Consider the following 13,441-nt stretch of genomic DNA (forward strand, 5'->3'; position numbering starts at 1 on the left):
ATTTTCAGCAATGTAAAAAATTCAGTTGCTAGTCAGCAGGTGTCCTGTTTCCCTTCTTTTCCAGAAGATGATGGTTTAATGGCGCAAGGCCGACATGGGCAAAGCGCCAAATACAACCCTTCTTTTTTAAGTCCGTCGTCTGTGCGCTGTTTCCGTCATGAACCAGTACCAACTTGCCCAATCGACAGTCCTTCTGCTGTTTTACAAAAATCTGGCGTCCGCATTATTGGCGTGGCTAGAACGATTCCAGAGATCCCATTGACTGCGGCATCAACATACCTAATCAACCAGATTTAGGGGAAATTCCCGTTTCTGCGAAGGCAAATCTGATCCGAGAAAGCTGTACACCTTTCCTTTGTAGCCGTGCGACTGCACTGAGGTGGATGTCAGATTTTACTTTGCATCAACATACCTACCTTCATTTCACAAATACCCACTCAGGCAGACGGATGGCCAGTGATGATGACAGCTGCCACTAGAGGCTTACGAACGATTAACATGGACGTGCTCAAAGGGTGAAGTAAACATGTAAACGGCTCTGCCACCTACTACAGATGTAAATTCTTAAACCGAAGTTTCTGAGTCTTCAGTTCAAAAATGTGTTTGAGTTAAAACTTATACTGTGATGATGCCCCTGTCATTTCGACAGTCTGCTACAATAGTTCACAGTGACCAAATCTGTGCCTACACATCGTTTTGCACCTCTTGAGCCTTTCCGTAACTCACCGCAACCCTCTTCATTGAGGGCAGGTGAACAATGCTTCATCGTTCATCATCGTCTCTCAATATGTTTTCTCTTGCTGTGTGACGCGTCTTTTCCATGGTGCCTCTACTTTATTGTTAGGCAGCGGGGACAAGCAGCAGATGTTCCAATTGTGCCTTTATCATGTATTGTGTAGATGTGTGTTCGACAAGGATGTGCATGTGCCATTTTGATTATGAGATTTTTTATATATTTTGTTTTTATTCTTTTGTTGATGTGATACTTGTTGCTTGGTTGTGTTTGCTGTAAAAAAAGATTCCGTTTTGCATTAAGTATTTCCCCATCTAGTGATCTCTGTTGGGTGCTGCCAAAAGGATTTGGCCCAGCTAGTCATCTTGCTTCCACTTAAAGATGAATAAAGTAATGACTTGTGCGTTGGTTTGCGTGTTTAGTAATTCATTCCTCCAGCTCCTAGGTTGTATACGGTGCTTTTCTAATGTCCCTTTACATGGCCGATTAAAGTTGCATGCCATCGGGAACGTGGGTGACCTGCTGGAGACCGATTCAGGCTGGTAACAGCTTTCTTTTGGTGTCAATGCGGGACCATAAGATGCCTCATGCGCACTGATTAATGGGAAGAGTTTTCACACTTAGCGCATTGCTGCAACACAGCAGGGTAGCAGCACATCTAAACGGGTCGTGAAGACAAAATGCAAGTTTGTTTTATTCGGAAGATTTCGTGTTCTATAGTGCCCCCAGCACTTGTCCGGAAGCAAACGATGCTTTACTCACTGCGAAATTATTCGATTTAAAGGGGCCATGAAGACAAAACTCGTCTGGTTCATTCGAAAGATTGCCTTGTTAGAATCATGCTGACACCACTTTTAACGTAAACTTCGCTCAAATAAGCTGTACAATTAGGAAAAGGGGGGACGGCCATGCAGCCCACTAGCTCACTCCTCGCAACAGAACCTATGATGTCGTACCAGCCAGCTCTGCGTTTGGCGGAGGCCCGAAAACGCAAACCAGGCAGAACTTATAAGCTTGCTGAATGGGCTATTTGTGCTTAAATCTAGGGCAAATTCTTTTTATATCAGCAGGAATGGTGGGACAAACAAAGGAAGTTACGAAAGCACACGTAAGCAAAGAAGTATAGATGCATACTGCTGTTGGTCCTGCGCGCGCTATGCTTGGTTTAGATGCACAGCACTGCCGGGCTTCGGGGTTGTCTCAGACGACACTGGCCGATTGACGCAAGCGACGGTCTTACATGACCATACTTGTTGGGCGAGCACCATGTTTCGCGAAACTATTTTTTTCTCCATGAACAAAAACAAGTCGGGTTTAAATATGGTCACAAACAAACCGGCTTGCCGCGGTGTGGTGGCGCCATCTAGGTTGACTAACAGTAAGCAAGTCTCCGCTCCACACCAAGTTTAGCTGAAAGATCTGTTCTTATGATGTCACTGCAAACGTCGTTCAAACATGTTTTGGTTCGAGAATCAAAATTTCAGCTTTAAATTAAGCAGTTTGCATGTACGCTTCATAAGTACGGCATTTAAAGGCACCTAAAAAGTTACCTGTCTGCCCTCCTCCATGGTCGAGTGGTTTGGGTGGTTGGGTCACACAGACATGCCCTGGTCGCTGGAGGGAAGCAACCTGCCCCATGTTAGCTGGTCCTTCTAAATTTCATTCAGCTAATTAGCTAGGAAGCCTGGTCAATCAGAAATAACAAACATGCGTATTTTGTTTCGTACACTCACTGGACCACGCCCAGCTTTACTGGTCATCTTTCTTCACAGAGTGCAAAGGCAGTGAGTTTTTCACAAGTTGCACAGTCTTTTTGTGACAAGGCAAATGATAAGGTATTCAAACGGGATAATTGTAGACCAAAATGATAGCGTGCCAGTATTCTGTGGGCTGCTCTACCACTACCGAAAAAATCTCGACAAACACTGAGCAGATGACACATGGATGGAGGTCTTGCTTAATCAGCAGTGTATACAGAAATGTGCATGTGGGGATCATGGCACAAAAGTGCAGGGGTTAATTGCGTGAAAGGATGACACTCTTTTCACGCAATCAGTGCCCGGAAGGTGTTAAAATGTAACGCCAGACTTTCGCCTTCACAGCACGTAAGCAGATTTAAGTGCCCCGATGAATTTTCTTTTTGCCAATGGGTGCTTACAGGGGAGCAGTTGGGAGTTTGTTGGTCAAAATTTTCTGTGTCGTTGTCTGGCAGCAACCCACAGAGAGAGAGAGAGAAACTCCCAAATGACGTCATATACGCCGAGCCGTTGTAAAGTCGCCTTTACTACCATGCAGACATGTATTGCTGAGAAGACATCTTTAGGTCAGTGTAAAGAGTGCGGTATTGAAGGAAAAGGTCCTATGTCATTTTATCAAGTACACTTGATAAAATGAAGAATATAGTCCTTCTTAAGGAGGACTGTATTCACCACGCATGCAAAAGGTCGTGTGAACGCGTGTATACCATTACAAGAGGTTTTATAAGATTTGACACCTCTATAAAACCGCGTGCATCTATGTAAAGAGCTGTAAACATAATTCACTGCTATACACCAGTGCATTTCTGCGAAGACAATTTCGTTGCAATTTGTGCTGTTTTATGTGAAAATACGAAGGCCGCGATGCCCTTTATTAGACAGTTTTAGCACAGCGGCTGGCGTACACTAGGGTCGCCACTTAGTGGCGACAAAAGACACGACAGAGGCGAAAGCAGACAAATGCAACATTCTTATACCTTCCCACTTTTTTACTACCTCAGTGCTTCTGCTGTTTTTAATTTACATCCGTTTTATTCCGTGTTGTGTACCGCTCGAACGCACACTTGTTTGTTTGCAGTGGGTTATTACGATAGGTTGTTACGAACTTGAGAAGGCAGTAAGGGCGTGAAATTGATGCCGATAACCCCCCCGTCCAGAATGTACTTGTATGTTCTCGTCAGTTATTTTGAGTACTCGACGAATTTTAGCAGTGAATCAATAAGAGGCGACAGCATATATTCCATGTCCATCCTGCCCCAAAAAAGCATTTCGCACGTTTTTCTGAACAAGCTAGCCAATTATTGCGTCATAGTGGCCTGTTGCCAATGAACACCCGGCACTACAAGTCCATCTGGTTATCTAATCAGTACTGGTGTGTCCGTCCTGCTATTACCTAAACTTCACAAACATGAGTCGTTTTCGCAGCTTGCACAGTGCGATGTGGACACGACAGACCCCCTTCTTTGTGTGAACGCCGCATTAAGCTCAAATAAACAACGTGGGCGTCCCGTCAAGGATTGTCGTCGCAGGACGCCTCAACGCCGCTCCAACTGCCATCTCCGTTGCACACTCGGTTGACGTCTCCACGCAGGGCGTAGCCGGAGTCGCACGCATAGTGGGCCCTCGCGCCGGTCCAGGCGCCTTCCAGTGTCACGTGACCGTGGGCGGGAATTTTGAGTGCTGGGCAGAGGTCGCGCAGGCATTCGAACTTCCCGCCGCGCTGTCTCCAGGTTCCATCTGGCTGGCAGACAGACGTCGGGTCGCCCCTGGGCGAGTAGCCGTCTTCACAGGAGTAACTCGCGTTGTGGCCCAGGGTGAACCCAGTGTAGACCACGCGAGCGTGCTCTGGTGCAGTCTGCGGGTAGAAAGGAAAGTTGTAAACGCGCTTGTTGTGCGATATTTTGACGCGCTTGGAATGTTACTAGTTAATCTAAACTGATCCGCAGCCCTCCACTACGGCATGCCCTATATTGTGCACGAGGTCGCGGGGTCGATTCCAGGCCGCGGCGGCCGCTTTTCTGATGGAGGTGAAAAGCGAAAACGCCCGTGTACGAGATTTCGGCGCACGTTAAAGATCCCCAGGTGGTCAAAATTAATGCGGAGCCCTCCACTACGGCGCGCCTCACCGCCTCCGCTGCGTCGGCGCGTTAAACCCTACAACCAATCAATCAATATATTCATGGGGTAGCTTAGTCCTATAAAGCCCAATCAGAACTCGAACAAGAGGAAAGTTGGGCTTTGAAAACAGACGCTGCTGTTCTTGCCAGGCTACAGGTTGCATTGCAAATGTCGCTGCTCCAACTCAGGTTAGCTACTACGAGCGTGACTAAAGCACTTTCTTTCCTTGTGCGAAATATCGTTTGTGTGCATACATTTCAATGGCGCCTTGCTAGGGTTCCAACAAAAACAGCACCACGGCATTAAAGTCGCCATGAGCACGTTGCCAAACAATAAATATTGTTTGGCCACAAACACAAACGACCACAAACGACTCAATAAATATTGGTCCTGGTACGGTGCCTGGTACACAGTCGGCACACCTGCGCATGCGCACAATTGGTTGCGACCTGCCTGCGCATGTTCATTGGCGCCGGTGGACTGTCGACAGCGTACTCGAACTATTTCTACGCTCTGCTGTAACACCCCGTTGTTTTAAAGACAGTCGACGTTTGTATCGTAAAACAGCGCAAACACACACGTACTGAAGAAAGGAAAGACACAACGCTTTCTTTGTTCGCGCTGTTTTAAAGGACGACTCGACACCAACTTGCCCGGTTCTCCACCACACATGTATGCCACACTTTCGCGTGTATAACTCACACCAAAAATGCGAAAATTTCAGTGGCAATGTAGGGGTGCGGATAATACGCGGGGTTTTTTATTTAGTGCAGCTTCGTGGCAATGCACGTTGTGCCGTGAAGCTCCTACGCAGTAACACTGACTAAGTCTTCCATGACTGCAATTGCGCAAAACATACAAGAACAAGGAAAAAAAAAACAAAACAAACAACATGGATGTAACTCAATATGACCTTGTGTACAACAGTGAGGACTGCGGCTCATGTCACAGTGTTAGCGAGAGCAGTGACAATGAGTGAATTGTGACTTTCGCCTTGCTGTCAGTGTATTCTACTTGCTAAATATAGGCTTTTTCTGCCTACAAAGTATGTGATGTGTTGCTTGAGCAGTAGCTGTGCTGCAGCGCCTTTCCTGTGTCAAATGTGCAGACAATACGCGACGAGTTTGTTCTTCCGGGGGGCTGAAAGTGGGGGTGCGAATTATACGGAGGGGCGGGTTATACGAGCAAAAATACAGTACCTGCAAAGGAGGGCAGCGTCGCGTTCGGCACACCGGCTCCCTGCCTTCCCAGCGTCCATCGCGGCCGCACAGCCTGGAGGGGGGCCCACTCAACCGGAACCCGGGGTAGCACGAGTACACGGACACGCCCCCGATGGTCAGCCGGTCGTAGACGACGCGCCCGTTCGGCGGCTGCCGGGGCGCTGGACACGACGAGCTGGGACAGTGCCGCGCCGCGGTCACACCAGCACCGTCTTCGCAGCCTTGCACGGGTTCGCAGGTCGGCACATCACCGTCCCAGAGTCCGGTGGCCCGGCACGTGCGTTGCTGAGGCCCGGTGAGGTTGTAGCCAGGATTGCAGTGGTAGAAGACGACGCTGGATATGCTGTTGCGTAGTGGAGAAAAGGCAAATGCAGTTTAGCGGTGGCTTTTAAATTTCTTTATCGACGTGTGTAAATGCGGAAACTGAGGTGAAGGTACTAACTCGTGTATTACAGCCCATGCACTGTCTGCGCTGTATTGCAAAAGAGATAGATATTAGATGGACTTGAAACAACAAAAGCTTTGTCGGGAGACGAAGAAATCAAGTGTTCCGTCCGCCGTGACTGTTCGTATATGCCAAATGTGTTTTGTGGTGGCTTGCGAATCGTTCAGAAAAGCCAGTACCCGCTAAACAAAAAAGGCGCTTTAAAAGCATTAAAAGTTCAGAAGTACTTAAAAAAAAATCTGCAGAAATTCAGACAATTGTACGTATACTAAGCGCGTAGCATTCTTATGCCGCTTGTTTTGAGTGTGAATTCTTAGCAGCCAATTTTTGGGGTTTTTCTCAATCCTGCCCGACCAATTATCGCTATTTACGCTAATATAACGATTACAAGTCGAACTTCCGCAAAATCTGTATTATTGTGGAAATGCAGGGTGTTGTACGGTTTGCCATGTTCCGCAATGTTTTATATTTCTCTTATTTTTTAGTTTTAAATGCGAATGCATTTCTTAGTCGGGGACTGTCGTGCTCCGTTGGCCGGCGTCCGCGCGCAGGTGTTATCTCTCCGCGCCCTAGCAACAGCTGTGGCTCGCCTAGCAACCGGAGCAGGTGGTAGCTCGGGCGGGAGTAGCGGAGGGCAAGGGGAGAGGAGGAGCGCGCTCGGGCGTGTGAGGGCGCTCGCATCGCGGAGCTCGGCGGAGAGAGAGCTCGCTCGCGGGCTGGCGTGTTTGCGCGGGTCTCTCTCTCCTCTCCGCGTACCCTCTCCGCTCGATTGTGGCCATCAGGTACAACGATAACACAAACAGGTGCTGATGAATGATTAAATGGTTACGTTCACACTCTCGTCTGTCTTCATTAAGTACGCCATTAATAATAATTACTCGCAGCGCACTCATCGGTGCACCCAATGCATTCGCATTTCCGCACGATCCCCTTCGGGGAGGTGGGGGGATTTTTTTTTCGAAATTTCGTTGTACCAATAGCTCCATTTACGCTATTATAACGATTAATTTCGAACTTCTGCGAAATCTTCATTATTGTCGAAATTCAGGGCATTACACAGGTCACCATTCTTCACATTTTTATATTTTTCTTTTTTTGTTGTTGTTTTAAAATTTCTTTTCTTATCTCATTTACGCTAACATAACGATTGCAGGTGAAACTTCCGCGAAATCTGCGTTATTGTGGAAATACAGGGCGCTATACAGTTTGTCATTTCCCGTATTTCTTTATATTTTGGTTACAGGTGGAAATGCAGGGCGTAGTCATTTTCCGTAATTTCTCGTTTTTCTTATTTTTTAGTTTTTTACAATGTCGTGCTATCAATTATTTTCATGTACGCATTATAGCGATTACAAATGAAGCTTTTGCGAAATTGCGCTATTGTCGAAATGCAGGGCGTTACACGGTCCTGGCCGTGGGGGTACACGGCAAAGGATGCTACGCATTAATAAAGCGACGCGAAAAAAAAAATCGGTGCCAGAACAACCAGCATCACTGGAGAGGTAAGCTTGTACCTTGAATCCTTTTGCGCCTAATAGATATTAGCATGGCGTGGAGGCTTTTGAGAAAGACTGTACGTACGCACGGACAAAACTTCCCTCTCAGCCATGCATTCAGTCACCGCGTTCCTCGACAAAAAAAAATCAAACCCAGTTCCACCCAGTGTGAAACCTGCTGAAATAACGGAGCTGCGGTTCTCTTGTGACGGCTCCGACGTCAACGGGCAAAGGAATCGGCAGCTAGACGTCAGCAGAGGGAGACTCCGCCCTCGCCCTCCCCTAACGGGAGGGAGGAACCCGCCCCCACAAGACCACTGCGCCCTCCGTCGGTGTGTCTGGAAACCAGTTTATTCGAGGCGTGGCCTCCGCGATTTGCTGTCGGCGGCGCGATTTGCTGCGCGCCGCCGGCAGCAAACCGTTGAGGCCACGTTCGAGGGCGCCGGCGGGCCCCTACACCTGCCCGACCTTCAGCAGAGTTACGAAGAGGTTAACAGCTTCGCTGCAAAAACTGACTGCAACGGAGGGCGAGCGTACTTGAAGTCGGTTCCCGACACCACTCCGTTGATGGGCGGGTCGGGAGGTGGACATTCGGCGAGCCAGCACTCGGTCTTGCCGGGACCCTTCCAGGAGCCGTCGGGCAGGCACGTCCAGCGCTCGAGGCCCCGAAGCCGGTAGCGTGGGTCGCAGGCCGCGCGGGCGGTCTCCCCGGTGGCGTCGTCCTCGATGAGCCGCCCGTTCGGGAGCAGCCCGTCGAGGGAGCAGTTCTTCGGTACGCACTCGGGAAGCGCGCCACTCCAGGTACCGTTGGCGAGACACCTGTCGTTGGAAGCGTGATCGAATTGTGACAGAAGGTGCGTTCACCTTGCAGTGAACGATTATATGAATGAATGAATGAATGAATGAATGAATGAATGAATGAATGAATGAATGAATGAATGAATGAATGAATTATAGAGAGAGGCAAGGTTAGCCCTGACATTTCGCTTAGCTTGCTACGCCGTATGACAAAAATAACATGAAAGTCTGTGTATTAAAAAAAAAGTGAGTTGATGCGCGCGAATTTTCAAGCACATTCACAGAGTTCGGAAATTAATAAAGTTGGTCGCAGCACTTCGTCCGGGCCGGTGCGCCGCAAGACCACCAACAGAGCTTTGGTAGCCCGTATGGCCTGGCGCGAATGAATGAATGAATGAGTGAATGAATGAATGAATGAATGAATGAATGAATGAATGAATGAATGAATGAATGAGGGCATCTTAGACGCTTTATTGTCATCGCGGCGGTAGGTCAGTGGCTAAGGCGTTGTGCAGGAAAGCACTAGAACAGAGGTTCAATCCTGGCCACGGCGGCCGTTTTTCTGATGGAGGAAAATAAAGAAGCAAAGTCGGCTACGTGCCGAGATTTCGGCGCACGTAACGATCCGCAGGTTGTTTAAATAATTCAGGAGCCCTAAACTACAGACCCGCCCCATAGCCCGCGTGCAGTTTCATCGCCTGAAACCCACAGAATTTGGCTTTTAGACCTTATTTTCGGTTATAAGCACTTCGGCGTCCACTTTGCAGCGTCCCGGTGATCATCGAGGTATATGCGTGCTCTGCGCACGCGCATTTCACACCGGAAAAACCTCCTTTCATGCCAGGTTAGCGATTCGCGTGATCGCTGTGAGAGATCTGAGAAACGCCATTTGCAATGCCTTGTTTCAGGTGCGGGTTAGGTGACTGCTTGGGGTAGATATAACATTCGACACAACTGCGCAACAAATGTGCAAGCATTTGTTGCGAAGTTGTGTCAGTGCAAGCATTTGTTGCGCAGTCATTTGTTGCGCAGTTGTGTCAACAAGGGCTCCACAGAAGCTCCTCTTGCCCCATGATGCCGAGAAAAGCTGTTGCAATGTGGGCGGAGCGTTACAAAAAAAAAAAAAAAAATCACGAGTCTCCACGAAGTGAATCGTGACGAGTGGGCGAAATCGTTCTTACCGTAAATCACCACTGGCATTGCCCACTCGCGCATGTAATTGAGCGACAACGCGTGTGTACAGTATATGCAATTCCAATCCAATCCAATCCGATACAATTCAATTTAATCCAATCCAATCCAATGCTCCTCGCGCATGCGCAACACAGTGTGCACACGGACGCCAAGGAACAAGCCACGGACAAAGCGAGATCCTAAGGTGCTTCGCCCCTAAAATCTACTCAAGCTCTTCTCGCTTTAGTCTCTGCTCTCCATCCTCCACGGGGGAGACGGGCTAGCCTTACAACTCTTAGAAGACAGGAAATGGGAAGCGGCGGTTCTGCTTCTATTGTTTACCTGAGTGCCTTGCGCCCGGTGAGCCTGAATCCCGGATCGCAGGAGAAGAGGCTGAAGGACGGCGTCGAGTGGATGCGTCCGTGCTCCATCGTCCTCTGCATCGTGCAGGACGTGGGGAGGCAGCGGGGCGCGGAGTCGGACCAGGTTCCGTCAGCCTGGCAACTTCGCTGCTGATGCCCGTGCAGTTCGAACCAGGGGTCGCATCGGTACTCGACGATGGACCCGAAGCTGTGTGCAGACGAAAGCGATGTTGGCTCGGAGTGTGCTACGTTTGCTATAATGTCACATTACCAAGGGCATAGGCCCTAAATGTTACATGAATTGAGAGATCGAGAAGCCCCCATACCTTGCAAAGGATCGCGGCATGGGGTGATACCGATTACGGATAGACATATCCCCAGGGGTAAAGCGCGGTCAAGTGGAACATCAAACCAGCATTCCCAACGTTGTTTATAACCGGTTAAGCCGTACTTCCGTTTTGTACGTAGTGTTTTAATTAGCCTCCCCACCAAGTGCGTCGAGGATATATACTGCACCCGTATGCAGGAGATCAAGCAGAGGCTCGAAGCTTGTTTGTTCTTCCATGCACTTTGAGACATTTCACAATCTTATTGTTATTTATTGTTTAGTCTTTTCTCTTCTCTAATGCTCTTCTTACTACGTCTGCTGCCTTTTTACCCTCTCTCCTTTTGTTTGTTTGTTTGTTTATTGAACTTCTGACAATAAAATTGCCAAGGTGCTGAGGCAAAAGGCGATTGAGGCATTGCAGTCGCCCCAGGTTCAGCAGCTGCCGCCAAAGACGACCGCAGAGTACCATGACGCAGAGTACCATGACGCAGAGTACCATGACGGCGAACTGATGTCGGCAAACCTCTGTACCTATTCATCTGTAACAAAGTCTCTCTCTCTCTCTCTCTCTCTCTCTCTCTCTCTCTCTCTCTCTCTCTCTCTCTCTCTCTCTCTCTCTCTCTCTCTCTCTCTCTCTCTCTCTCTCTCTCTCTCTCTCTCTCTCTCTCTCTCTCTCTCTCTCTCTCTCTCTCAAAAATGCGCCCATACCTGGTGCTTGGATATACGGCCGTGGCGTGCGGTACATCTTCAGGCGTGGGACACGTAACAACGGTGCATTGGAGGGCGTAGTCGTCCGTCCACGTCCCGTTGGCTGCGCACGTTCTCTGCCCGGCGCCGACAATACGAAACCCTCGCCGGCAGCTGTACTTTGCCACGCCTTGGTACGTCGTGCCGGACACCGTTGTGGCTTCACCGTTTTCCAGCTGCGTGGGACCAGTGAAGTCGCTCGAGTGAGCGCGCTCTGGAGTGGATCAACGCGAAAAGCACGCGCCATAACCTGAAGGTCCTTTCTCACGGGACGCTATAACTTGAGCATAGGATGGAAAAGACGAAGCTGCACTGGTGAAAACGGAGTGGTGCATTAGTAATCAGCGCCATTCATTGGTAAGTAAAAACCTAACGCTGGTACCGTCTTTCGAAGCGGAAATCTTAAGAGATAATGAGCAGAATTGAAAGAGGTTCCGATGACATCTTGCCGCGCTGTTGTTAGCGTTATCTAGGCAAAGGGGTCTGGTACCGATCGCCGAGACAGCGTGAGCAAGCACCTAAATTTATTCGACAAATGCTCATTTTTTTCATCTTTCAGGGGCTTATGTGTGTGTATGACCGGTCAAGCACCGATAACACTGCGATGATGACGACGATTATGATGATGATCATCACCAGCTGTTTAATATAAAGGAAGAATGCCTCTTCATAAAAATTCAAATACTCCTACCTCGCGTCACCCGGACTGGCTCTTTCCCTCAAACTTTCTCGTCTCGTCCCTACAACAAGTTTTCAGCTTGCGGCTATATATATACAGCTTTCTCGTCCTTCAGTAGCCATTCTATTCTTGGGTAGTCATGCAGTCCACCTCTTGTCTGTTGTCCGCATCACATGGACAATCCAACCCAGCGTCTTTTGAAGCGAAGCTTTTACTTCTACCCTAAACGGTTCTATCGCGACAGTTGGTGTCAACAGAAAACTCCCGCGAACAAATAAAAGAAGTTACTGGCACAACCAGGAATCGAACCTGGAACTAATAGAGAAGTGGAGCGGGAGCCCATTGTCCTATACCAATTGAGCTACGAGCCAACTCGGAGACGGGGGAGACAGACGGTGCAAGCACCGAGCACACCTGCGGGTTTACCCCCTGCGTCCTCGCTGAATGCCACGTGGTAGCGTTACGCGACCTCTCGCGGCAATGCGCGCTGTGCCCACGGCATGTATATCGGCCTTGTGCGCGCTTTGCGCATGCGCTAGGAGATGTAAAAATTAAAGGAAGCTCACACCAACGCATGGCATCTCCCTTCTCCTCCGTCTCTGCCGCCGAACTAGTCGCCTCCGTCGGCTACGGCAGAGACGGAGGAGAAGTGAAATCGGCCAACACCGGGTTTGAGCTTCGTGTAATTTTATAAAAAAGAAAGTTCCCACTCGTGTGCTTCACCAATACAACTCAACCAACCACCATTCATGAATCATGCATTGATCTAACCTTAGCCAAGAATATCTCTTTGATCTAATAAGCGATGTGGTTTCACTTGTCTATGGTTTCACTCATTGTAGAGCCACGTGTGAATTCAAATTACGTCGCATGGGCAATCGTTGTGGGTGTCGTTTACAGCCTTGCTTTCCAACCAACTTCACACAGTGGATTGGCGCGCATCTTTTTATTGATGCTGGGTTGTATTCATGGGCTCTGAACGCGTTTGCTCGCCTCGTAACTTTGTAGTACCCTAACAAGGTACCCTTGGAGGCAAGGGTACAATTAAAGGGTACCCTCGTACCCTTGATTCCTTTCAGCTGGCGTCTGGTCCGGCAAATATTTTCTCAAGGTGCATAGCAAGACCACAGCTCTCTGGCCTAGACGTTTGTCCCAGAAGTATGCGTTGGTTGCGCAACCATTCATCAGGGGCGTCGGCAGGGGTGTGCAAAAGGGACACTTTCCCCTCCTCCCCACTTTCTCCCTCTATCCTTTCCCTCTTCCCCGCAATGCAACGGGTTTGTATCCTCAAGACGAAAGCCTGCCGACGGTAATGCCATTCAGTGGCACCTTTTAAAGCGAAGCCTAAGATGGCTAGATGAAAGAAAAATCAGGCGGTCCCGTGTACGCAGAAAACTCCGCCGACGCAACCCCACGCGCAAAAAATCTAGGTTGTAGAGGAATCAGAAGTAAGTGGAGAGAGACTGGGTTGCTTTACAGAAGATATCTTGACAATACAGCGCAACAGAAGCAGATACTTAAGCTGAGGCACACAGGACGAGCGCTGACTTCCAAACTGAAGTTTTATTACAGAAACAAGCCATAT

The 13,441-nt window shown here is 48.9% G+C and overlaps 1 protein-coding gene across 1 annotated transcript in view; it reads right to left on the minus strand.

Moving 5' to 3' along the window:
- Positions 1–1,434: 1,434 nt before the first annotated feature.
- The window catches only part of LOC144163254 (sushi, von Willebrand factor type A, EGF and pentraxin domain-containing protein 1-like), a 65,342-nt gene continuing 53,335 nt past the window's right edge, over positions 1,435–13,441 (minus strand). The window contains exons 30-34 of the mRNA XM_077694128.1: positions 11,139–11,353; positions 10,083–10,310; positions 8,307–8,588; positions 5,808–6,171; positions 1,435–4,345 (exon numbers count right to left, since the gene is read on the minus strand). Of these exons, the coding sequence (XP_077550254.1) occupies positions 4,001–4,345; positions 5,808–6,171; positions 8,307–8,588; positions 10,083–10,310; positions 11,139–11,353 (1,434 nt within the window). The 3' untranslated portion in view covers positions 1,435–4,000. The remainder of the gene's footprint in view (positions 4,346–5,807; positions 6,172–8,306; positions 8,589–10,082; positions 10,311–11,138; positions 11,354–13,441) is intronic.

Source organism: Haemaphysalis longicornis, unplaced genomic scaffold, assembly GCF_048455015.1.
Source record: "Haemaphysalis longicornis isolate Haplotype H1 unplaced genomic scaffold, Haemaphysalis longicornis Haplotype H1 scaffold_12, whole genome shotgun sequence".
Classification (NCBI taxonomy): Eukaryota; Metazoa; Arthropoda; class Arachnida; order Ixodida; family Ixodidae; genus Haemaphysalis; species Haemaphysalis longicornis.